Source organism: Brassica oleracea, chromosome C3 (assembly GCF_000695525.1).
Source record: "Brassica oleracea var. oleracea cultivar TO1000 chromosome C3, BOL, whole genome shotgun sequence".
NCBI classification, from domain to species: Eukaryota; Viridiplantae; Streptophyta; class Magnoliopsida; order Brassicales; family Brassicaceae; genus Brassica; species Brassica oleracea.
In genome coordinates this window covers 29,021,595-29,045,096 of record NC_027750.1, presented here as the reverse complement: position 1 = coordinate 29,045,096, position 23,502 = coordinate 29,021,595, and the positions used below count along the sequence as shown (strand labels likewise).

At 38.2% G+C, this 23,502-nt stretch overlaps 5 protein-coding genes across 8 annotated transcripts; all 5 read right to left on the bottom strand.

Annotated features, from left to right (window-relative positions):
* Window positions 1-237: 237 nt before the first annotated feature.
* On the bottom strand, window positions 238-5,586 carry LOC106335343 (mitogen-activated protein kinase kinase 5-like). Of its 4 annotated transcripts, none has more exons than XM_013773841.1 (3): window positions 5,360-5,586; window positions 4,195-5,030; window positions 238-639 (listed from the first exon to the last, which is right to left on the bottom strand). In XM_013773841.1, the coding sequence occupies exons 2-3, from the start codon at window positions 4,999-5,001 to the stop codon at window positions 487-489; spliced, it is 960 nt and encodes a 319-aa protein (XP_013629295.1). In that variant the 5' UTR covers window positions 5,002-5,030; window positions 5,360-5,586; the 3' UTR covers window positions 238-486. The 4 variants fall into 4 exon arrangements, with proteins under 4 accessions (XP_013629295.1, XP_013629298.1, XP_013629296.1 ...); XM_013773844.1 differs by having other exon boundaries at window positions 4,195-5,027; window positions 5,360-5,468; XM_013773842.1 differs by lacking the exons at window positions 4,195-5,030; window positions 5,360-5,586 and adding an exon at window positions 1,805-2,031 and having other exon boundaries at window positions 238-1,475.
* Window positions 2,887-3,687, bottom strand: LOC106335344 (ATP synthase subunit epsilon, mitochondrial). Its single transcript, XM_013773845.1, has 2 exons — window positions 3,417-3,687; window positions 2,887-3,117 (listed from the first exon to the last, which is right to left on the bottom strand). The coding sequence occupies exons 1-2, from the start codon at window positions 3,598-3,600 to the stop codon at window positions 3,089-3,091; spliced, it is 213 nt and encodes a 70-aa protein (XP_013629299.1). The 5' UTR covers window positions 3,601-3,687; the 3' UTR covers window positions 2,887-3,088.
* An 855-nt stretch (window positions 5,587-6,441) lies between the features above and the next one.
* LOC106333193 (ATP synthase subunit epsilon, mitochondrial) lies at window positions 6,442-7,241 on the bottom strand. The gene is made up of 2 exons (XM_013771670.1): window positions 6,971-7,241; window positions 6,442-6,672 (listed from the first exon to the last, which is right to left on the bottom strand). Exons 1-2 carry the CDS (start codon window positions 7,152-7,154, stop codon window positions 6,644-6,646), a joined length of 213 nt encoding a protein of 70 aa, XP_013627124.1. The 5' UTR covers window positions 7,155-7,241; the 3' UTR covers window positions 6,442-6,643.
* A 413-nt stretch (window positions 7,242-7,654) lies between these two features.
* Window positions 7,655-14,052, bottom strand: LOC106328117 (calcium-transporting ATPase 9, plasma membrane-type). Its single transcript, XM_013766490.1, has 29 exons — window positions 13,559-14,052; window positions 13,357-13,473; window positions 13,220-13,262; window positions 13,019-13,140; window positions 12,806-12,937; window positions 12,618-12,707; window positions 12,454-12,523; window positions 12,276-12,346; window positions 12,031-12,192; window positions 11,800-11,955; window positions 11,625-11,707; window positions 11,442-11,550; window positions 11,308-11,363; window positions 11,176-11,218; window positions 11,015-11,098; window positions 10,805-10,942; window positions 10,665-10,730; window positions 10,478-10,576; window positions 10,199-10,309; window positions 9,825-10,052; window positions 9,560-9,724; window positions 9,267-9,482; window positions 9,045-9,182; window positions 8,857-8,957; window positions 8,701-8,746; window positions 8,475-8,612; window positions 8,289-8,396; window positions 8,129-8,220; window positions 7,655-8,044 (listed from the first exon to the last, which is right to left on the bottom strand). The coding sequence occupies exons 1-29, from the start codon at window positions 13,739-13,741 to the stop codon at window positions 7,939-7,941; spliced, it is 3,273 nt and encodes a 1,090-aa protein (XP_013621944.1). The 5' UTR covers window positions 13,742-14,052; the 3' UTR covers window positions 7,655-7,938.
* Window positions 14,053-21,039: 6,987 nt separating this feature from the next.
* Window positions 21,040-21,819, bottom strand: LOC106330323 (putative F-box protein At3g21120). Its single transcript, XM_013768811.1, has one exon. It carries the CDS (start codon window positions 21,817-21,819, stop codon window positions 21,040-21,042), a length of 780 nt encoding a protein of 259 aa, XP_013624265.1.
* Between the last annotated feature and the right edge of the window lie 1,683 nt (window positions 21,820-23,502).

The window sequence follows — 23,502 nt, the reverse complement described above, 5'->3', positions numbered from 1 at the left end:
TTGAATAAGAATAGATTCCTAATCACACTAAAGCATTAAGACAAGATTACAAGAAACCAGGTGAAAGCCTGAGGTTTTTCATGCATGCTCAAAGTCAGAAACAAACAAAACCTTGCATATGAATTCTACCAATTAGAAGAGAGTCACATGATTTCCTCAAAGGTCACAAGACAAACTTTTCAACTTTTCCGCATCTATTAAACAATCTAAGACCATACACGACAAAGAAACAAACAAGGCAGAAAAACCTCAGACAGTTTGAGCCTTTAGGATGAGCTTTTTTTATTAATGAAACTGGAAGATAATAATAATTCATAATAACAAATCTACTACAAAGCCAAACTCATCTTCATTCACAAATCATAACCATATAAATATTTTATCATCACCCAAACACAAAACAAGTTCAAGCAGCTTCAAAAGACTAAAACCGAGTTTCTTCCCTGACCAAACACAACCACCGGAGAGGAAGGCAAAAAAGAAAAACTAAGACGCCGGAGGCGGCGGCGGCGGCAACATTTGACGAAGATTCGGACCACCACTTGATTTAACTATAAAAGGATGCTGCAAAAGCTGCTGCGCAGACCATCTCTTAGGAGGATCACTCTGCAAGCAACAAGAGATGAAGTGACGAAACTCCTCAGACGCCGTCGCGGGAGCTTCCGGCGGCTGAGTCATACATATAGCACACATTAAACTCGCCCAGTCACCCTGTCTACTCACAGCGAAAGGGAACCTCCCCAAGTAAAACTCCAACACGCTAACACCAAGACTCCATATATCCCCCGCGTAACCGTCGTAACGACCGTGATTAAGATCGATGTTGATCCTCTCGGGACTCATGTAAGCGATGGTTCCGACAGAGGAGTTGCAAGGATCCATGGTCTGCGCCAAGATCCGACTCACTCCAAAATCAGCAATCTTGACGTTATTGGCCGAGTTTATGAGAAGATTCGACGGTTTGATGTCGCGGTGGACGATGTGGCGGCGGTGGATATACGCCAAGCCGCTGAGAATCTGGCGCGTGAGATCAGCGAGCTCGTCTTCTCGCGATACGTGTCTTCCTTCGAGGGACCCTTTGTCCATGAACTCGAGCAAGACCTGGACCTCGCCGTTGTGATCGAACATGTCGTGGCATTTCACGACGTTGGGGTGGTCAACACTTCGCAAGATCTCGATCTCTCTACATATCTGGTACCTCACGTTGTCCTCGTGGTGCCCGTAGATCACTTTGAGAGCGAAGATGCGTAAAGTTGGACGGTGGATCACTTTGTAGACCGTTCCTCCGGTGCCACTTCCGATTCGGCTCACGTTCTCTAGCTCGGATAAACTTTTGGCGGCGGAGGAGGAAGAGGAGGAAGGAGGAGGGAGTGGGAGAGGGACAGCGAGAGCCACGTTGCGGTTAGGGAGTTGTAACTTGAGGTCAGGACATTTGCTTCGTTTCATGGCTTCTATAACCGTATCTCTGTCTTCTTCTGATCAAAGGAAAAAAAAAGTTAAATCAAGAAAAATGTATCCACGCGCTCAGGGAGTGCGCGGGTGGAAAAATGCAAAGCTGTGGAAGTATATGTCGCAACACTCTTAACATGTTTTTGCTATTATATTTAATGAGATTTGTTTCAGCATGGGGATGATATATACGGCTATGACTAAAACAAAAAAATTATGCAACGTAGAGGCCACGAAAGATGGGAGAAAATTAAAATGGACCATATAAGAACATATATAGCTTATGATGAAAAGATTTTGACTCATTCGAGCATGATTATGATGGGAGAAGAGATAAATTAATGGCTCAAGTTACCTCTTGTAGGGATGAAGCAACTTCTTGAAAGAGCAGCAAGTGAAAAATCTGGGACTCGTGAAGGAATGAGATGCAGAAGAAGATATGAAACTTGATGAACCTATATATAGCTGGTGAGAACAAGCAGATGGATTTTTCTTAGGTAGAAAAACGTGTTTAACTACTGGTATGGTAGCACAAGAACCGTAGGTGTCAACGAGCTCTGACGTTTCTGTAGTTCCTTGAAGGGTGGTTAACTCTCTTCTTTATCTTCTCCAACAACTGCATTTTGCATCCATACCATAATTGGCATTTTAAGTATCAAAATTACTTCTTGCTCGGATGCATATAGTGTGAACTCATCAAATATAACATGTGACAGCTCTTATTGGCTAATCCATCACCAATGAAACTCCATTTGCTATGTTAGCTAGGAATTAACATAACATTACGTAACATCATATAACATGATGACATCCAGATGCATTTCATCAACTTCATTTAACTGCATGGCCTATGACATGGATAAAATTACATTTATGTGGAATGCTGCTCCTCTCATGGTCTATCACATGGCTGTCATTCTTGAGCATTTCCCATCATGATCATTCTCTGTTCTTAGGCTGATGAACAAGCACACCATTTTTTTGTCAGAGCATTATGTAGGGACAATCAGGTTGAAATATATTCACCTACAAGGTGAGGTAAGTTTATATTCTGACGTCCAGGAACAGAGCCAGATGCAGGCATAGCATGAAGTCTACTGATCAGTTGTCCATTGCACCTATCTCTAACTGATGTCAGTGTACTGCTGCTTTAGGCTAGGTGATTACGGACGTGATATCAAAAGCGAGTTATATGGTGTGTTAGTTTTCAATTTTCATAAATTATAATCACATTTTTCTAACTTGAGACGATTTCAGAATCTCAGTGGCCTTTACTTATCAGATTTTGAGAAAGTCAAATCACTTAATCGACTCTTTAAGCAGCATCTTTCTAATTGTTGCTAAAAAAGAGCATCTTTTACTTTTCATTTCTCAAGATTTGAACCCAGAGTTCATTTGCTATCGAGAAAGGCCATAGTTAATACTCAAATGGACAAGAGATACAACTCAAGAAATCCACAAAAAAAAAAACAATTCGTCTTAAGCAAGAAACAGAAGAAGCTCCATGTTTTTCATTAGTGATTGGCAAGTATCAATCTTTCATCGAATACAACAAAAAGGAAACAAAATATCCAAAGAGAGAGAGAGACGTTACAGCATCCCTTTTATCCATTCAGAAACCATATCTTGATCAAAAGCCTCAAACTTGAGGTGCGTCTGACCGCAAAACTGTCGACAAAAAAAAAAACCACACAAAAGTTACATCAACACACGTAAGTCCACTGTCTGAACGAAACTGAGGTAAAATATCGAACACATATATGACCAAAATGCGAGCTCAAAAGAGCCATTTCAGAATGACAATCCCTTTCATCAATCATAGTTTTGATGGATTTCAATTAAAGTAGGAATCTTTACCATCTTGAAACAGAGAGAATCACACACAAACAAGAAGCTAGATCTCGATCAAACAAGAAAGAGCATTGGTCAAGGATCCTGAGGAAAGGGAGAGAAGAAGAAGAAGAAACCTGGTTTTTGGGGCTTTCCATCGGCCCATTTGGAGAGGGAGAAGTGAACCTTCTCGCGGCTCATGGATTCAGCCTTGAACGGTTCTTTCAGACAGTTCCTGACCAGATTCGCGCAGATGTTTGAGTACGTTATATACGTCATCCCCGCCGCTCTCCAGAACGGAACCGCCGCAGTCGATGCCATCTCCGATTCTCTTGATCTATCGAAACAACAAGAAGAAGAAGAAGATCGAAAGTTGTCTCAGAGAGTCGCTGCCGATTGAGAGAAACGCAAGTGATTGATTCCCAGATTAAAAGTCAACTCCCAACTCACTTTCGACCCATTGGGCCTTTAGATATTAGCCCAAATAGTTAGAGTCTCAGATAAACATGCATGCATGCATGTCTCTATGATGTTCGATGTTGAAGTCACATGACACGACATGTTTTGTTTGGTCATTAAACAAGACTTTGCTTTGTTGATCAAGCAAGATAGCACACTCTTTTAAACAAATTGTTTGCTGATTATGTATTTGTAGTCTTTCTTTATCAACAACACCAGGAAACTGATAAAAATGCTAAAGAAAAATGCATTGAAAGTAGTATAACATTAACGAACCTTTTAGAATGTATTGAACACAAGGAAACGGTGAGGGATTGTTTTCGAATGTATTAACCATAAAGAAAAAAAAAGAGAATCCTCCATGTAAACACAACACTTTTTGAAAAGGCGAAGACTCAGCCAAACTCCCACTAGTACAACCCCAAATCCAATTCAATTCACAGTTGCAATGAACTCCTCAGACGCCGTCGCCGGAGCTTCCGGCGGCTGATTCATACATATAGCACACATTAAACTCGCCCAGTCACCTTCTCTACTCACAACGAAAGGGAACCTCCCCAAGTAGAACTCCAAGATGCTAACACCAAGGCTCCATATATCTCCGGCGCAACCGTCGTAACGTCCGTCATTCTGATCGGAGTCGATCCTCTCCGGGCTCATGTAAGCGACGGTTCCGACAGAGGAGTTGCAAGGATCCATGGTCTGCGCCAAGATCCGACTCACTCCGAAGTCAGCAATCTTGACGTTATTGGCCGAGTTTATGAGAAGATTCGACGGTTTGATGTCACGGTGGACGATTTTACGGCCGTGAAGGTAAGCCAAGCCGCTGAGAATCTGGCGCGTGAGATCAGCGAGTTCATCTTCTTGACACACGCGTGCACCTTCGAGAGACCCATTGTCCATGAACTCAAGCAAGACATGGACCTCACCGGCAATTTCAAACATGTCGTGGCATTTCACGACGTTGGGGTGGTCAACACTTCGCAAGATCTCGATCTCTCTACATATCTGGTACCTCACGTTGTCCTCGTGGTGCCCGTAGATCACTTTGAGAGCGAAGATGCGTAAAGTTGGACGGTGGATCACTTTGTAGACCGTTCCTCCGGTGCCACTTCCGATTCGGCTCACGTTCTCTAGCTCGGATAAACTTTTGGCGGCGGAGGAGGAAGAGGAGGAAGGAGGAGGGAGTGGGAGAGGGACAGCGAGAGCCACGTTGCGGTTAGGGAGTTGTAACTTGAGGTCAGGACATTTGCTTCGTTTCATGGCTTCTATAACCGTATCTCTGTCTTCTTCTGATCAAAGGAAAAAAAAAGTTAAATCAAGAAAAATGTATCCACGCGCTCAGGGAGTGCGCGGGTGGAAAAATGCAAAGCTGTGGAAGTATATGTCGCAACACTCTTAACATGTTTTTGCTATTATATTTAATGAGATTTGTTTCAGCATGGGGATGATATATACGGCTATGACTAAAACAAAAAAATTATGCAACGTAGAGGCCACGAAAGATGGGAGAAAATTAAAATGGACCATATAAGAACATATATAGCTTATGATGAAAAGATTTTGACTCATTCGAGCATGATTATGATGGGAGAAGAGATAAATTAATGGCTCAAGTTACCTCTTGTAGGGATGAAGCAACTTCTTGAAAGAGCAGCAAGTGAAAAATCTGGGACTCGTGAAGGAATGAGATGCAGAAGAAGATATGAAACTTGATGAACCTATATATAGCTGGTGAGAACAAGCAGATGGATTTTTCTTAGGTAGAAAAACGTGTTTAACTACTGGTATGGTAGCACAAGAACCGTAGGTGTCAACGAGCTCTGACGTTTCTGTAGTTCCTTGAAGGGTGGTTAACTCTCTTCTTTATCTTCTCCAACAACTGCATTTTGCATCCATACCATAATTGGCATTTTAAGTATCAAAATTACTTCTTGCTCGGATGCATATAGTGTGAACTCATCAAATATAACATGTGACAGCTCTTATTGGCTAATCCATCACCAATGAAACTCCATTTGCTATGTTAGCTAGGAATTAACATAACATTACGTAACATCATATAACATGATGACATCCAGATGCATTTCATCAACTTCATTTAACTGCATGGCCTATGACATGGATAAAATTACATTTATGTGGAATGCTGCTCCTCTCATGGTCTATCACATGGCTGTCATTCTTGAGCATTTCCCATCATGATCATTCTCTGTTCTTAGGCTGATGAACAAGCACACCATTTTTTTGTCAGAGCATTATGTAGGGACAATCAGGTTGAAATATATTCACCTACAAGGTGAGGTAAGTTTATATTCTGACGTCCAGGAACAGAGCCAGATGCAGGCATAGCATGAAGTCTACTGATCAGTTGTCCATTGCACCTATCTCTAACTGATGTCAGTGTACTGCTGCTTTAGGCTAGGTGATTACGGACGTGATATCAAAAGCGAGTTATATGGTGTGTTAGTTTTCAATTTTCATAAATTATAATCACATTTTTCTAACTTGAGACGATTTCAGAATCTCAGTGGCCTTTACTTATCAGATTTTGAGAAAGTCAAATCACTTAATCGACTCTTTAAGCAGCATCTTTCTAATTGTTGCTAAAAAAGAGCATCTTTTACTTTTCATTTCTCAAGATTTGAACCCAGAGTTCATTTGCTATCGAGAAAGGCCATAGTTAATACTCAAATGGACAAGAGATACAACTCAAGAAATCCACAAAAAAAAAAACAATTCGTCTTAAGCAAGAAACAGAAGAAGCTCCATGTTTTTCATTAGTGATTGGCAAGTATCAATCTTTCATCGAATACAACAAAAAGGAAACAAAATATCCAAAGAGAGAGAGAGACGTTACAGCATCCCTTTTATCCATTCAGAAACCATATCTTGATCAAAAGCCTCAAACTTGAGGTGCGTCTGACCGCAAAACTGTCGACAAAAAAAAAACCACACAAAAGTTACATCAACACACGTAAGTCCACTGTCTGAACGAAACTGAGGTAAAATATCGAACACATATATGACCAAAATGCGAGCTCAAAAGAGCCATTTCAGAATGACAATCCCTTTCATCAATCATAGTTTTGATGGATTTCAATTAAAGTAGGAATCTTTACCATCTTGAAACAGAGAGAATCACACACAAACAAGAAGCTAGATCTCGATCAAACAAGAAAGAGCATTGGTCAAGGATCCTGAGGAAAGGGAGAGAAGAAGAAGAAGAAACCTGGTTTTTGGGGCTTTCCATCGGCCCATTTGGAGAGGGAGAAGTGAACCTTCTCGCGGCTCATGGATTCAGCCTTGAACGGTTCTTTCAGACAGTTCCTGACCAGATTCGCGCAGATGTTTGAGTACGTTATATACGTCATCCCCGCCGCTCTCCAGAACGGAACCGCCGCAGTCGATGCCATCTCCGATTCTCTTGATCTATCGAAACAACAAGAAGAAGAAGAAGATCGAAAGTTGTCTCAGAGAGTCGCTGCCGATTGAGAGAAACGCAAGTGATTGATTCCCAGATTAAAAGTCAACTCCCAACTCACTTTCGACCCATTGGGCCTTTAGATATTAGCCCAAATAGTTAGAGTCTCAGATAAACATGCATGCATGCATGTCTCTATGATGTTCGATGTTGAAGTCACATGACACGACATGTTTTGTTTGGTCATTAAACAAGACTTTGCTTTGTTGATCAAGCAAGATAGCACACTCTTTTAAACAAATTGTTTGCTGATTATGTATTTGTAGTCTTTCTTTATCAACAACACCAGGAAACTGATAAAAATGCTAAAGAAAAATGCATTGAAAGTAGTATAACATTAACGAACCTTTTAGAATGTATTGAACACAAGGAAACGGTGAGGGATTGTTTTCGAATGTATTAACCATAAAGAAAAAAAAAGAGAATCCTCCATGTAAACACAACACTTTTTGAAAAGGCGAAGACTCAGCCAAACTCCCACTAGTACAACCCCAAATCCAATTCAATTCACAGTTGCAATTTTACATCATAAAAAGAAGAAGAAATATGGAAAGCGACAAAAGAATTGGACCTTGCAGTATACATTTGAAAATACTATTACCATTTAAAAACAAGGAAGGTTAGAGGTATAGGCCAATTATCACAAGGTTATATATCATCTGTTATTTGCTTTTGTAATTGCAGTATGAGGAACATGAATATCTCTAGTAATGTGTTTATGCACTTCTTGAGGCTTTGTATTTACGGAACGGTTTCTTGAAGTAGATGCTCATTGGAGTCTTGGGTACAGGAATCAGTTTCCCAACCACTGCAAGTGGCCAGCTGCAGAGAGAAAATAAATTGGTGATTTTTTATAGTTTCCTTGACCACTATGAGTTTCAAGTTGGAAGAAAATGATGAACCTACCTGACCAGTCCGATGACAATAGAAGCAAGCCATAATTGCCAACTCAGTGGAACGGTATGGGCAAACTCACCAAGGAAAGTAACAATGAGTATCTGCATTTTCAACCACAATAGGTTATCAAGTGTCAAAGAGACAAAGAGGCTTTGTGTTATTGTCTTACCTGAAGTACAAAAGTGACTCCAACAATTGCAATGAAGAGAGGGTTCTTAGTTACACCGCTGAATACATTCATTTCATCAGGTTTCCTTGCGTTGAACTCGTTGAATATCTGCAAGACTTGCATGATTAAAAACATATTCATATGATTTAAGAACAAGGAGATGAAAAGAGGAGATGCTTTGCTTACTTGACACATCACGAAGGCGTTGAATATCATAGTGTTCTTGACTTCCACAGCATGTGCATGGTCGCTGTCTTGTTTCAAGCCAAGCACGCTCAAGCCTGCAAAGTTGAGAACTAGGAGGACAGCCACTTGGTATAATGACTGCAACAACATCAAATTACAGTTTCAGAGATATGCACTTTATAAAAATGTTTTAGTAAGTAAATCAACATCTTCTGAAAAAACTCACCTGCACAAGCAAGTTCCTCCACATGATGTTTGTAATTAGTGGCTCCCTGCAGACCCATAAACAAACCATCACCAACCATACAACAAAAAAACACAATATAATCTAGTTTTGTTTCACTAAAATATAAAACACAAAATCATGATCATGATGTTATACCTTCTTCCAACAGGGGTTCTGTGCATAAGATGATCTGTTGGTGGCTCCGTAGCGAGTGCAAGTGCTCCAAGAGTATCCATAATAAGGTTGACCCAAAGCAGCTGTATCAAAAAAAACACCATTATAGTTTAACGTGTCTTAAAAGTTCAACCATCTCATGCTAGAAAGACGGGGGAAGATTAGTTAACCTGTACAGCCTTTAGAGGAACATCACCAGAAGACATAGCTGCTACAACATTGATTATAAGAGCTGCAACATTCACAGTAAGCTGGAACTGTATGAACTTCTGGATATTTGCATACACAGAACGTCCCCATCGAACAACCTAGAAAAATAAACAGAGTTACACTATTAGGAAAGGCATAAATGATAATCTAAAAATAACCTTTTCTATTTTCTCTAAACTAACCTTTACTACTGAAGCAAAATTGTCATCCAAAATGATGATGTCTGAACTCTCTTTCGCAACTTCAGTTCCTGATATACCCATAGAGAGACCTATGTCTGCCTCGTGGAGAGCAGGAGCATCATTAGTACCATCACCAGTGACAGCAACAACATCTCCATTTTTCCTTAGTGCTTGAACAAGTAAAAGCTTGTCATTAGGAGAGGATCTACCCATCACCTGCATTTTAACCCCGCAAGTTAGTATCTGAAATAGCATCAGTAAGCTCGCTCACATGGTCTTTTGACGGTTCATACCGTTATTCTCTTGGCTACTTGTTCTCTCTCTTTTTCAGATAGCTCACGGAACACTTTTCCTTCAATGATAGTAGGGTCAACTGCTTCTGTATCTGAAGAAAGTATACCACACTCCAACGCAATTGCTTTTGCTGTCTGAAGATTGTCGCCAGTCACCATTCTTACCTAGATAACACAAATGTCTCATGTAAACATTACAGATGGGTTGAAAGCTATACCATATTACATCAACATGTAACTGTCATGATAGAGGAAAGGAGCCTACCTTAACACCAGCACTGGTGCAAATTCTAACTGCTTCTCTGACACCAGGACGACAAGGATCCTTTATACCAACGATAGCCAGCAAAGTCAAATCATCTTCAGGTAAATCCCATTTATCCAAGTCCTCCTGTTCCTTGGGAACTTTGTTCAGCTCTTGTGTTCTGCATGCAATGGCAACGCATCGCAAGCTGTTTTTCGCCATGGCATCAATAGCTAGTCTGAAAAACTCCTGTAAAATAATTTCCAAACATAAATATCTTTGAAATTTGAAATAAGATAAAAAAGTATAGGCAAATGTTTAGTCCTCTTAGGCTAACAGATTGTGTCCTTAAGTGGTTTAACACATTTTATTTACAAATTTTTGTGTCACCTCACCTTCTGGTTATCAATGGGCTGCAGAGTACCACTTGAGTCCATGAATTGTGTACAGCAAGCCAGAACTATCTCCGCCGCTCCCTTCCAGTGAATGAAAACTTCAGAATCACCCTGCAGTGAGTTAACATATACAATATTTTTAGAGATTTTCTTCATTGAGTAGCAGTGAGAAGATGTTCATGTCTTTAGTGAACTGAAGCAAACGACTTACTCAAATGACTCTACAACATTTTACTAATTCCCTAATATTGAAACTCAAGAAAAAGATCAAGAAATTACTCGAAGAACAGCAACACCTCCACGTTTTTTCTCAGAATTGAAAGGGAAAGCATGGATGATAGCAGACTCCGACCTGATGGTATCAAACTTCATCCCCAACTGCAACAATAGTTTCTTTAAATATATTGCACATAATGAAAAATATGTCAAAGAAGGACCAGAGTAAATAAACATTTGAGTAAGATACCTTATACGCCCAAGATAGAATAGCCTTCTCTGTAGGAGATCCAGAAATCTCCACCTCTCCACCATCCTTCAGTAAAACAACATGAGTAAAGATCCAATAAGAACAAAGAGGTTTCAACAATATAAGAGTAAAGAACCCACCTTGGGATGAAAAATGTTTCCTGTTGTGTTCTGTGCCACACCCTCACTTATTAAGGCAACAAGTTTAGGGTGGAGCCCAGAGGGGTTGTCTGCTACATCCATCTTTGATCCTCCAGCATATGTCTCAACCACTGTCATCTGTAATTTTGAAAAGGGAAAACGTTAGCTATCTACATACATCATTGATGCTGAGTTTTACTGGATACTGACCTGATTCAAAGTTAAAGTTCCAGTTTTGTCACTGCAGATTGTTGTTGCTGAGCCCATGGTTTCACAAGCTGAAAGCCTCCTAACCTGTTAGCAAACGAAACGTGGTCAGACAATAATCAAGAAGACATAACTAAAGCGAGAAGATCTGTTTTGATTCTTACCAAGGCTTTGTCTGCCATCATCTTCCGCATTGAGTAAGCCAAACTGCAAACATGGAGTCAATAAAAACTAGATCAACAACTATGTTTTAGTTAATTATTTTCTGAGTAGATTATATTAAGTAAGACACTCACGTAAGGGTAACTGCTAGGGGAAGTCCCTCAGGCACTGCCACAACCACAATAGTAACCTAAAACAATTACCAGAGTTAACTTTAACTCATATGTCTATCAAATAACATAATCACGGATGTGGAGTGAATACTTACTGCGATTGTAAATATCTTTACACAATCATCTACAATGTCACTGATACTAGTCGTCCCTTTAATAAATTGAGTTGCTCCATTAGAATCTTGGGTAGTTCCAGTAAAATATCTAAAATAATAACTCAAGGTTATAACCCTCAACATGGCATGAAGTTGTAAGGCACTTTTATTGATCAAGGTTACCTCACAAGAAGAGCTACCAGGACAACAAGAGCCACCGTGAGCCCCACTATACCGATGAAGGTTGCAAGACCATTTAACCGCACCTATCATAAGAATACCAAAAAAAAGAATGGTTAGGCTTTGTAAGACATTGTGGAGACCATAAACTAATAACAAAATGATCAAGATGACATACCTGTAAGGGAGTTTCTTCACCAGTATCCTCTGAGATACTTGCCATTAACAATCCCCATTCAGTGTTGATTCCAACACCAGTAACCAGCATACTACCGACTCCGTCAGCAACTTTACAACCAGACATTAGAAAAGGAGATTTTTGATCCTTGTTAACCTGCAACCAAAGTATGTGTGTTAGAAAATATAAAGAGAAGATGAGTACATATATATTGAACAAGGATGAACTCACAATCTTGCTTTCACCGGTCATGCTAGATTCATCAATGGCAAGAGAATGGCCACTAATTAGCACTCCATCCGCAGGGACCTGGTCACCTATTCTAAGAGGTATAACATCTCCCACAACAACGTCATAGATTGAAATCTTCACTGTTCTCCCTCCTCTCATGACCTGTAAGAGTATTTTTTTTATTTAATTATCATCTCAAAAACATATAATTTGCAAACAATCCAAGATGGTTAAAGCAAGCACACCTCTAGTTGTATATTTCGTTTTTCATCGTTGAGGTTTTGAAACTGAAGAGATTGGCGATAGTCACTAACAGCTGAAACAATCAATAAGATTGAGAGCAGGATTGGGAATGTTTATAAGAATTTGACATAAAATACAAATACACAAAATAAGAAAATAGACGAAAAAACATGTTCATACCTGTAACCATAATGACAAGCAAGACAGCAAACGCAATGCTTCCACCATCAAGCCAACCTTCTTTCAGACCCTGATGAAGTAGTAACCAAAAGAAAGTAGAGTAGACAGAAGTGAGTTCCTAGTTTGGAACATTACGAAGAAACTTATATGAAATGAAAACACACCTCTGTCTTTATTCCCAATGCCAGTGATGTTACAGCGGCTATGATCAAGATGATAAGAGTTAAATCCTGCCAAGCTTCCCAGAGGAACATCTTTTGGACAAAATAAAGTTTAAAAACTTATGAGTTGTTATCCACAAGCTCATTAAAAACAATCTTTAAAAAAAAAACAACAACTCATATTTGCTTACATAGAAGCTTTTGCCCTTCTTCTTTGGATAAGTGTTAGATCCAAATGCATTCTTCCTATCTGTCACCTCTTTCTCATCCTCCTCAATTCCTTGCTCCAGATTTGACTTTAACTTCTCTGCAACACCTTTTACCTAAAAAGGTAGTAGTTAATTTTTTAGTTTCACGAAAATCCTTTCATTTTATAACAAAAAAAAATGCATGCAAGATCTCACCCCTCCAAGTTGCTGTAGATTGGACATGTTTTGGTTCCTGGTCATTGACACAAGTTTCTCAAGGTCAATGTCAAAGTTACCAGTTGAAGTTGCTGGAGTTGTTGATGATGATGATCCAAACGCTGCAATCACAGAAGAAATCAGAGTTTATAACAAAATAAAAACAGAATTGATCTGAGTTATGTCAAAAGAGTCATATACCACCAATTTGTTGTTCTCCAGCCAACTTGAAAAGCAATGCTGCCTGATTCATAAAGAAAAATTACTGATTTGTGAGATCAAGAAACAAAGAACAGAGGAAGAAATGGTGATGAGATAAAAAAAAAAAGCTTTCAAACCCTTATGACTTGAGCATGTGCCCTGATCATCCTCCTTCGATTCTCATAGTGTTCCTCTTTGTTCAGATCCAAAGTGTATCGAAACCGACGTGATGCATTCAACACAAGTGCCGCTTGCTGCAGGTTTTTACAAATCAAAATCCATGAATCAAATCTCTCAAAACAACGCATAAACTAAAAGGAAAAAGAAAAATAAACATACCCTCCAGCGACGGAGAGATGCGGCAGAGGCGTTCTTGGTGTTATCAAGGTCGAAAGGATCATCAGGATCGTGTTCAAGCTCCTCATGATCAGAATGATCGGTTCTGGCAGATCCAGCTTCCATGTCGTCATGTCGTCCAGACATTGACGTGAGGAGCAATCCATTGCTGGACGTAGTGCTCATCCTTCCTTCCTTGGTCTCACCCAGCTTTCTCTACCTCTACCTCCTCTTCTTCTTCCTCCTCTTTCAAATAGACACGACCTTTTCTGATCAAGGTCGTTGTTTAATTTGGCGAGAGAGAAGGCCAAACTGGTGAGACGAAAGAAGGAGAAAGGTAACAAAAAACTGAAACCACTTTCTCTCTCTTTCTTACCGTGAAACCGAGAACTCAATTCAATGACGACATTACTATATTTGGTTTGGTTTTTTGGCAAAAGTTGCGGAAAGTTTGTTTTTCTTTTTGTGGGAAAGAGGAAGAAAAGAGGTTTTCCCGGGAAAGAACATGGCATCATCTCTCACCACTAATATTAATAACATGGCATGTATCTACATAAATAATTTCATTATTTAAATATTACTTCTTATTATTCCTTATTCTCAGATCTAGCTACATTTTTTATATACTTTTTTAGCTCAATTCTTTGTAATAAGAAACATTTTATTGAATAATCAAGACGGTAATAGTGAAGCTGCAGAGAAAGTTCTTATTAAACATGGTGGTGAACGTGTGTACGACTTAAGGTCACTTGGGTTGCACGACATCACCAATCATTGTTTGGACTTTTTTTATATATATTACTATGTAACTTACTGAGTTATCTACTAATTGTGATTTTAATCAGGGGCGGCATGATTACTTATTTACTTGGTTTATATTTGTTATTTACTCTTATCCAATTTTAAAAAATCAAGTACAAAGTACTTGTCGTTGTAAAATCCAATAATAACAAACCAGTAAAGCTCATTTAAAAAAAATACTTGTCACCTGTTTAAAAATATATGTTATTTGTGAGAAAATATATTTCTTATTTGCATTGTAATAGCAGATAAAAATATTGGATTTAATAAAATAAAACTTATTGATAAAAAGATAACAAAGCTCATCTTCTTGCCTTCGTATAAGATTGTATTTTGATTTCAATTACTTGTAAGTAATCAAGTATTTTTAAAACAAATATCAGATTTTGACAAGTAGCAAGCGAAACAAGTAATTTACATGATTCTTTTTGGTACTTGATATAAGCACTACTTGTTTCCAAACAAGTACAAGTACTAAATCAAATTACTTAAATGAGCCAATTCGAGTATTAAGTATCTGAAAATTAGCAACTAGTTGCCTGTGTCCAGCCTTTTAGTTAATATATTTTATGTGGCATCAATGAAGTTTAAAGATACAAGAAAAAGTTTGTGAAAATAATCAAACTCACAGATTCGATAGACTGAGCAAAGGTAATCTTCATCGTCCGATGAGTGAGCTTCTAAACAAAGACTGGGAGATTACAACAGGCTACGAGTCCCAAAGACCCCTAAACCCAGCTCAGACCATTATCTTGCTTGCAAAGTTCCAACGGTTTCTCAGTTCTCACTGTGAGTTTTGCTAATGTCACCAGCTAATATACGCATTTGATCAGCCTCAAGATTACTGTCCTTCAATAATGTGAAATGAATGCATATTTTATCTTAAATAGCAAATAAAACACCAAACTTATGGATTCCTTCAAGCACGAGAGAGAGAGAGATATAGTAAACAAAAACTGGTGTTTCTCACGCCATGTTATTGTTAGGTTCATATAGTTAGAATAATGGGACAACAACTGATCAATCTGAATAGAGAAGGTTACGTAAAAAGACACATTTCGTCTTTTCTTTGCAGCAAAAGACACATTATGGTTTTAGCGCACTTTACTTGTACGGGTTGGTAGATTCGAGACCAAAATGCCCCCGTCTTATTTTTAGAAGGAAGCAACGAATAAACTAGTTATTTCCTTTTATGTTAATAAATTAAACGGTGCGTTTTGCTAGAATATGGTGGTTACAAAGTCGTGGATAGGAGATAGTGGTTAGGCGTCTATATTAGAACGCATTATTATTGTTGTGGACGTGATTGTTGTGGTTAAAGTACAAAAGATACAAAGTTTCTAGCACATATAGTATGGATGTGATACAGTGAATAGGTCAAATATCTTAACTTGATAAGCATACATAATGTTTGATAATATAAAAGACCTAGAAACCGCATATATTACAAAAAACATACATAATGTTTAGGAAGGGGATGTATGGACAGGCGTGATGTTTCCAAGTCAGTAACCACGAACTTCATATCCATAACCACACAACCTCATTTACGGTATCTATCGTCACCACAGTCTCCACCTCTGTATCCATTTTCGCATTCATCGCCTCTGTATCCATAACCACCATAACCTCCACTCCGGTGTCAACCACCATCTCCACCTCCGTATCCCCCCTACTATCCCGTCTTCCACATCCACTGTATCCACCACCATCTCCTCATCTCGAGCAACCACCTTAGTATCCACCATTTTCATATCCATAACCACCTTCCTAAGTCACCAAAATTAGTCTCGTCGGAACTCAGATCTCCTCAGCGACTCAACCACAATCCCAGATCTCCGCTCAAGCTTCAAAAGCTCACTGTTCTCAACTTTAGTCTCAATTCGAACCTTCTTGACGGATTAATTGCCTTAGTCACCGGAGCTGGATTTTGGAATTCACTCTCCTCTGTGACTTCACTAAACTCTCCAAATCTCCTCTGTTCAAGTCCAGAAAGCTTGAATCTGCTTCTAGTAATAGCCATGGTAGCTACAACCATCTTCTCCTCCACCACCAATTTCTTCCAATCTAAATCCTCACTGACCTATGTCCCTTCTGTCCCTGACCACCTCATCTGTCAGCTCCACACAATCCACACCGCCATCAACCACCTCACAAACCACCAGCAAGAAAAGTCCATTTCAACTGCTTCCAGCCTTCCACCGTCTCCTCCTCTGTGTCGTAAGATCTTCTCATCTACTCTAAGTTATCCTCATAGCTTATGCTTGACATAACAACCCTGACCTCTATAAGTACATGGACTACACTCGTTTCTCTCTTTGCCCTTCCGATCTGGTTAGACTCATCCTCTGTGGCTGCCACACACACTGTCGTTGCTTCTCGTGTACGCTGCGTAATTCTATAGACACGAAACCACGACAATTATTTTCGGTGAGAGATGTGTCTTGTGATGGAGGAGGAGCCTGAATCTTGGTGAAAGACAAAAGATCGGTGGATTTCTCATCTAATTTGATTTTTTTTTAACATTTACTCAATTTGGAATTTGAAATCGAGAAACGAAGAAGAAGATAAATTGTTATGCTTTTCTATTAACTTTTTCATTCTCATTTTTTCTTTAATTTTGGTTTAGAAGAAACTAGAGATGGTGTTGTACAAGGATAGTAAAGTCTTTTCGCAGCTAAAAAGTGTGTCTAGTATTCAATGTGTCTTTGAGTGTAATTGATACGTTAACATGTGTCTTGAAATGTGTCTGTGGTTGTAATTTTCTCATACAGAAAGTAATTAAACTACCTTGTTGGCCCACATTGGTCCACATGCATTACAAAGTATTCTTGGCCCTTCAGGTCCACGTCGCATCATTGGAGTTGAGTTCTCACTAGTTCCACAGTGCCGACATCTTAACAAAGTGGGAATTATTGTCTGTCTCCAGTCCCTCATTCATCCCATCATCAGCCTGGGCATCCAACAGACCGTATGGATGTTCAAAAATTGAATCTTCATCTTCTTCATTGTGCATTCCAGAGTTATTTCCATCCAAAAGACCGTATGGATGCTCTTTATTCATTCACCAATAACGTTCAAAGAAGAAACAGGACATCAACTAAAACTGATTTTCTTTTCTCAAAATTGAAAAGCTAGTTTGCTAAGACACGAAAGCTTGAAGAAAATAAAAAATGGGGGATAAATAATCGCATTAAGTGAGCTTTCAAGCAAAAGGAAAAAGCCTAAGAGACAGAGATACAAAGGAACATCATCAAATGGTTACTATTTTGTCACAATCTTCCCTACTGCAGTAGATTTTGGAGATTTGTTGACACGCTCTTATGATATATAACTATGAATCTTTCTAAGTTTCCAGAAATGAGAACGGTCTTTTGAAAAGCTATTATAGACTCTTCTATACAGGGCCGGTCCCGAGAATTTGGAGGCCTAGACCATTTAGTAAAGATTTTAAAAATTTGGGGTCTAAAATTTTTTTTTCACAAATTCAGGAGCCTATTTACATATAAAATTTTTCAAAAATTTTGGGGATCCTAGACAAATGTTTCATTAGGCTTGGCCCAGGACCGGTCATGCTTCTATATTAGCAGTGAAACTACAAGGGAGAGCTACTTCTATAAACAACATTAGATGAGAAATAATTAAACTTGATATAATCTCAAGTAAAAACAACAACAGCAAAAACACCTTAAACCCTATCAATAATTTTCCAAAATCCAGTAACAATAACAGAATCAATCAGATGCGATTGGGAAAATTATACATTCTCTCAACATTGATCAAAGAAACAAATAGACATTCCAAAGGAACAGACTTTAAGACCCCAAAGGACCGGACTTCAACAGGCAATTCAACAATCTAGAACCCACTTCACATATCATACATACATTCCTCTTGAGAATGGTTTCTGACTTGGACAGGCAAAACTAGAAAAGCTTTAAAATTTGAAGTCAAAGCGGGTACCTGTTGTTCAGAGGAGCACAAGCGAGAGGTATGAAGAAAGATGGAAACAGTGGTAGTTCACGCTAAAAGCAGCTGATTTTGATTATACAAGGAGCAAAAGGAGAAGCGAGCGCAATAATAAGTTAGGAACCTCTACAGGTCAAAACCTTGTTTTTTTTTTAACACTTGGAATTTTTTTTTTACAGCAAGAGAAAATACAAGGTAGGATGCTTTTATCAAATACAAAGCCAGCAAAAAAACAAGTTCTTCCGGAGACTAGGCCCTAAAGAGGGAAACATAACACACACAACACCACAACGACATTGAAACAAAAGCTTAAGATTACACAGAAACAGATTTGATGAAACAAACTAGCACTTTGGACAAACTATGAAAACAAACAGGAAAAGGTAGGATTAGATTGAGCGTAACCTATGAGCATCTCCAACCTACCTCTATATTTGCCTCTATAATAGCATTTAGAGGTAAAATCATTTCAACCCTACTCTATTTCTTCCTCTAAGTCGACTTTATTGAGGAAGCCCAAACACGGACCTCATTATATTAATTGCTCCAAACTTTCAAAGAAGCCACAAGCATAACCGTTTGGAACTAACCATGGGAGATGACACTGATTTGACCAAACGAACTCCCAACGACTTGAAATGTAAAGAGCGGAGGCTCCAAATCCAAAGAACCGAGCCGGTAATCTCTTCACAAAGACTGAGATAGAACAAGCTTCACTGCAACCAAACCGAACCTGAACTGTTGCATGCAAATTCTTGGATAAGCATTCCAACCAACCCCAGAAGCTTCACCACCAAATGCATATCAAATTACCACAGAAAGATCAACAAAGGTTTGAGCTTGAGCCCAAATATGTGAGATATCAAACAAAGTCTCACCTTATAAGTTACAAAAAGGAAAGTCTAATATATATAGAGATGTTCAACTCTAACTAATACGAGTCATTTTGGAAAGTAAACCAAAAGTAAAACCATGCGGGCCAGGCTCTAAAGTCCAAAGTGGACAATATCGTAATAATCAAACAATATAGAGTTGGACATAGATTTAATAAATCCCAACAAAATAAGATCGGTAACCAAGAAACCAGCATCAACGTCACCACATAAACTGATAACAACCAAGAATCAGAAGGATCACCGCATGCCAAACACCATGAGATCTAACGGATCAAATCAGAATCTGAAACTGAGAATCTAAGCTTTAACCAAAAACTACCCAAACTAAAGAAAGAAGAAATCAAAAGACAACCCGACCGACACCGTGGCTGTTGGAGCCCATCTGCGTCGGCCGGAAAGACAAAGCTCAGACAAAGCTCAAATGAAGAAGTCTAGAGAGAGGAGAGAGCAAGTCCCAAGGTTCGTTTTTTATTCTTTTCTGTTTTAAGAAAGGTTAGCTTCTCAACAAAACCTTGTATTTACGGTATATTCATATTTTTTCATTCCCTATGTATCTTTTAAGTTTTAACTAATCATGTTAATTTTTATATTTATTATTTTAGTTCTTATAATTTTATATTTTATATACGTTTTACATATAAAAATGTTAGTTTCGATAAATTTAAGTTTTTAACCTACGTATACTTAATACTAAGTTTATACATTATTTTAAAATTCATTAATTAATTTTGTATTAGAACATTAAAAAATAGTTATATTGTGTTTTTATAATTCTTATTTTTATAATATAATGTTAATATTGTTTGTAATATTTTTAATATATGTTTTATTATTTATAAAACTTTTGTAATTTTTATTAACTTTAGTCAATTTTAACGAATATAATCCAAACAAAAATTCTTTTAAAGATACATTTAAGGTTTTATCGTCAAAGAAAACCATCTTCAAACTTCAAATTTGAAGTTCACCCCAACTTTAAAATTTAGATTATTTTGGAGATGTTCTAAGTAAGCCATTCTTTACATATAAGAAAAACCGCTGCCTCAGACCCCTTCTAGGATCATAAATTTTTGGGGCTCCACTTATAATTTTTACTTGGTTTACTGATCAAAACAGAGTGCATCTAAAAACATCTCAAATGACACTTTATTTTTTCCTCTATAATTTACTCTATTTTGTTGCAATGGTATTACTCTACAAAAGAGCTATTATAGAGTAATATAATTATTCTATAATAGAATTATTTTAAAATAGAGTAAAGTATAGCAGAGAGAATAGAGTGTCATTGGAGATTGTATAACTTCATAGTTGGTCAATTACTTACATTATACTTTCTTCGTTCTAAAAAGATTCATGTTTCGAAAACAAATTTTAAATTTTAAACATGTAAGAAACTATTACAAATGAGCAAGACCTACATGTTTCACGATGCATAAATGATGGTGAAACCTAGAAGTCACTAGTGATGGTACTTTCCTTTTCCTTCTTCAAAGATGTATATTCTTTGTTAGATTTGAACCAAACTTAGAACATAACTGAGAAGAATTGGGATAGAAGATTTGTCTGTATGATACACTTCTATATATTTGTCCTCTCCCACAATGTGTATCCTGTTGTTAGAAAACCTGCTGTTATTACAAGACAATACAACTTTATTCTCCTGGTCGACCAAGAAACTCATCCTATTATTAGGCTGAGGACGATAGCATGCATCTCTTCCCGACACTATTAGGAACTTACTCCATGACATAGCTCCAGTACTCTCACTTTTAGTTGCCACCCATATGTTTGTTTTAGTGATTCAAATACTTGAGTAGCTTACATACAAAGTTGTTTCCCTTCTCTAGTCACTGATAAAGCCACATCACTGTGATTAAAATGACCTTTTGAATCCTCTGGAAGAGACACAGTTAATCTCTTTATTGAGAAATCAAAACATAGTAAGATAATCCCACTTGGATCTTCTTTACTCAAACCAAGACAGTAAGTATTTCCATTCACAGACACATGACTGCCCATCTGTGAAATGGACAAGTCTCTAGTTTCATGAATATTCTTCCACGAATTAGAGGTAAAGTCATATACTTCATACTCAATGTGAAATGTATCCATTCTCAAGATTTTGTAACAAAAGGACTTTTTATCATAACCAATAGTATAATAGTCAGAATCCTTATAGGAATTTCTAGGTTGGATCCACATGGTCTTCCCTGAACATGGATTCCAAACCACTCGTCTATTGTCTTTGGTGGTGCATAGCAATAAGCCTTCACAGTGAGACACGTCTTGTATGTCGTCTTCTTCAGAAGAACTAGAAAGAGGATCTCTGAGCCTGAGTTGACTTGTTATCTTTACAGATGGAGCAATGTTGTTGTGAACTCCACATAGATTGACACTCGATAAACAAACTCTGAACTTATTCAACAAAATAACTAGAGACTGCTTTGGTGCATTAGAATAATACTTCTTCGCAAGTCTTCCATCTCTAATCAACGTGTTCCATTCTTTGGATGTGGTTCGAAATCGTGCCAACGTTATTGCCGGAACCTTAGAAAGTATTTCCACTAGCAAATCTTCTGGAAGGTTTATGCGCGTCATCTCTCACAAGATGTTCAAATAAATTTCAAAGTAAGCAAATGATTGAATCAAAAAAAAAATGATTGAATCAATATAGCGGTTTTTTTGTTCAACTTTGTCTTTGAATATGAGAAGATGAAATCGTATATAATGTATACAACATTTAACGCACATTAAAGATTGAGTGATACTCTTTCTCGAAAGAAAAAAAAAAGATTGATGTTGTAGACTTAATGGGAGAAAGAGATTGTCTATATCTCATAATTATGGAGCCCTTTATATATATAGGGAATTAGTTATAGATAAATGGAAAGTATACAAATCATAAAGTGATTAGGAAAAGAAAATCCTAAGCATGCAAGGAAAAGGAAACTGTCTAAGTAGAAAGGAAATATGCCTATTTGGTTATGGCATTCACAAATCGGTTCATAACACTCCCCCTTGAATGTTATATAAGAACTCGTAATACGCTTTGGATTTTGCCTCATTAAAACCTTTCCAGGAAAATCTAGTGGGACAAAACCGTGGATAAGGAAAAAGAGTACAACACGTATTACTCCCCCTGATTTGAACCTCACTGAAAGGTTGATGTTGGAAGTAACTTGATGAATAGATCTTCTGAACTGTCACTTGAATGAACATGAAGTACTTGGATCCCTCCCGTCTTCTAGAACTCGTTGGTGAAGAAAACTTGGGTAGAATATGTTACTTAGCCGTCGATCATCCTATACTCTGATCGAATGGATCTTGACTACACGCGCCTACGGCTTGCCCCATGATAGTTGATCTTTCTTTACCATCGGCCACAATCTGATCGAACATATTGAGTTGTGGACCTCCAACCCTGCGGCCAAATATACTCACGAATTTCTTGGCTAATGTTGATGCGATGGTTTGTTTCATAACCTGTCTGAGATCTGATAGATAACTTGTATCAACAAAACCAATTAACCCTTCTTTGGCCTGGTTAGTATAAAATAAATCAAAATATATGTCTAATCGAACATATTGAGTTGTAAGGCTTGATAATGCTGGTGAATTTACATCACAAGCCTTTGATGATTATTGTATGTCAATGGGGATTGATGTGGAGCATCCAGTTCCCCATGTGCATACACAAAATGGCATGGCCGAGTCATTGATAAAACGGTTGCAGTTGATTGCAAGACCATTAGTCTTGAGAAAGAAGCTTCCAATTTCTGCATGGGGACATGTTATATTGCATGCGGCTGCACTGGTTCGGTTAAGACCGAGTGCATATCATAAGTACTCCCCATTACAATTGGCATCTGGGCAAGAGCCAGATGTATCCCATCTCCGTGTCTTTGGGTGTGCGGTCTATGTTCCGATAGCTCCGCCACAAAGAACAAAAATGGGCCCACAAAGGAGGTTGGGAATATATGTGGGTTATACGTCACCAAGTATAATAAGATATCTGGAACCAGTAACTGGTGATATGTTTACGGCAAGGTTTGCCGATTGCCATTTTAATGAGGATGAATTTTCAGCGTTAGGGGGAGGAATTGGTAAAATTCCCCAAGAGGTTACATGGTGTACACCGTCGTTGTTACACCTTGATCCCCCTACGAATCAAAGAGAACTGGAAGTTCAAAAAATTGTGCATTTGCATAATTTGGCAAACCAGTTACCAGATGCGTTCACAGATACAAGAAGGGTGACGAAGTCATGTATAGTTCCATCAAG

Bases quoted from the DNA above. Each gene is read 5' to 3' on its own strand.
- LOC106335344 (XM_013773845.1), bottom strand. From the start codon at position 3,600: ATGGCATCGACTGCGGCGGTTCCGTTCTGGAGAGCGGCGGGGATGACG. The intron at 3,118-3,416 runs GTTTCTTCTTCT...TTTTGTCGACAG, and splicing joins TGGAAAGCCCCAAAAACCAG to TTTTGCGGTCAGACGCACCT.
- LOC106335343 (XM_013773841.1), bottom strand. From the start codon at position 5,001: ATGAAACGAAGCAAATGTCCTGACCTCAAGTTACAACTCCCTAACCGC. The intron at 640-4,194 runs GAGTTCATTGCA...ACGGCGTCTGAG, and splicing joins CTCCGGCGACGGCGTCTGAG to GAGTTTCGTCACTTCATCTC.
- LOC106333193 (XM_013771670.1), bottom strand. From the start codon at position 7,154: ATGGCATCGACTGCGGCGGTTCCGTTCTGGAGAGCGGCGGGGATGACG. The intron at 6,673-6,970 runs GTTTCTTCTTCT...TTTTGTCGACAG, and splicing joins TGGAAAGCCCCAAAAACCAG to TTTTGCGGTCAGACGCACCT.
- LOC106328117 (XM_013766490.1), bottom strand. From the start codon at position 13,741: ATGAGCACTACGTCCAGCAATGGATTGCTCCTCACGTCAATGTCTGGA. The intron at 10,053-10,198 runs GTGAGGTGACAC...ATTATTTTACAG, and splicing joins AGCCCATTGATAACCAGAAG to GAGTTTTTCAGACTAGCTAT. The intron at 8,958-9,044 runs GTTAACTAATCT...TTTTTGATACAG, and splicing joins TTCCTCTAAAGGCTGTACAG to CTGCTTTGGGTCAACCTTAT.
- LOC106330323 (XM_013768811.1), bottom strand. From the start codon at position 21,819: ATGACGCGCATAAACCTTCCAGAAGATTTGCTAGTGGAAATACTTTCT.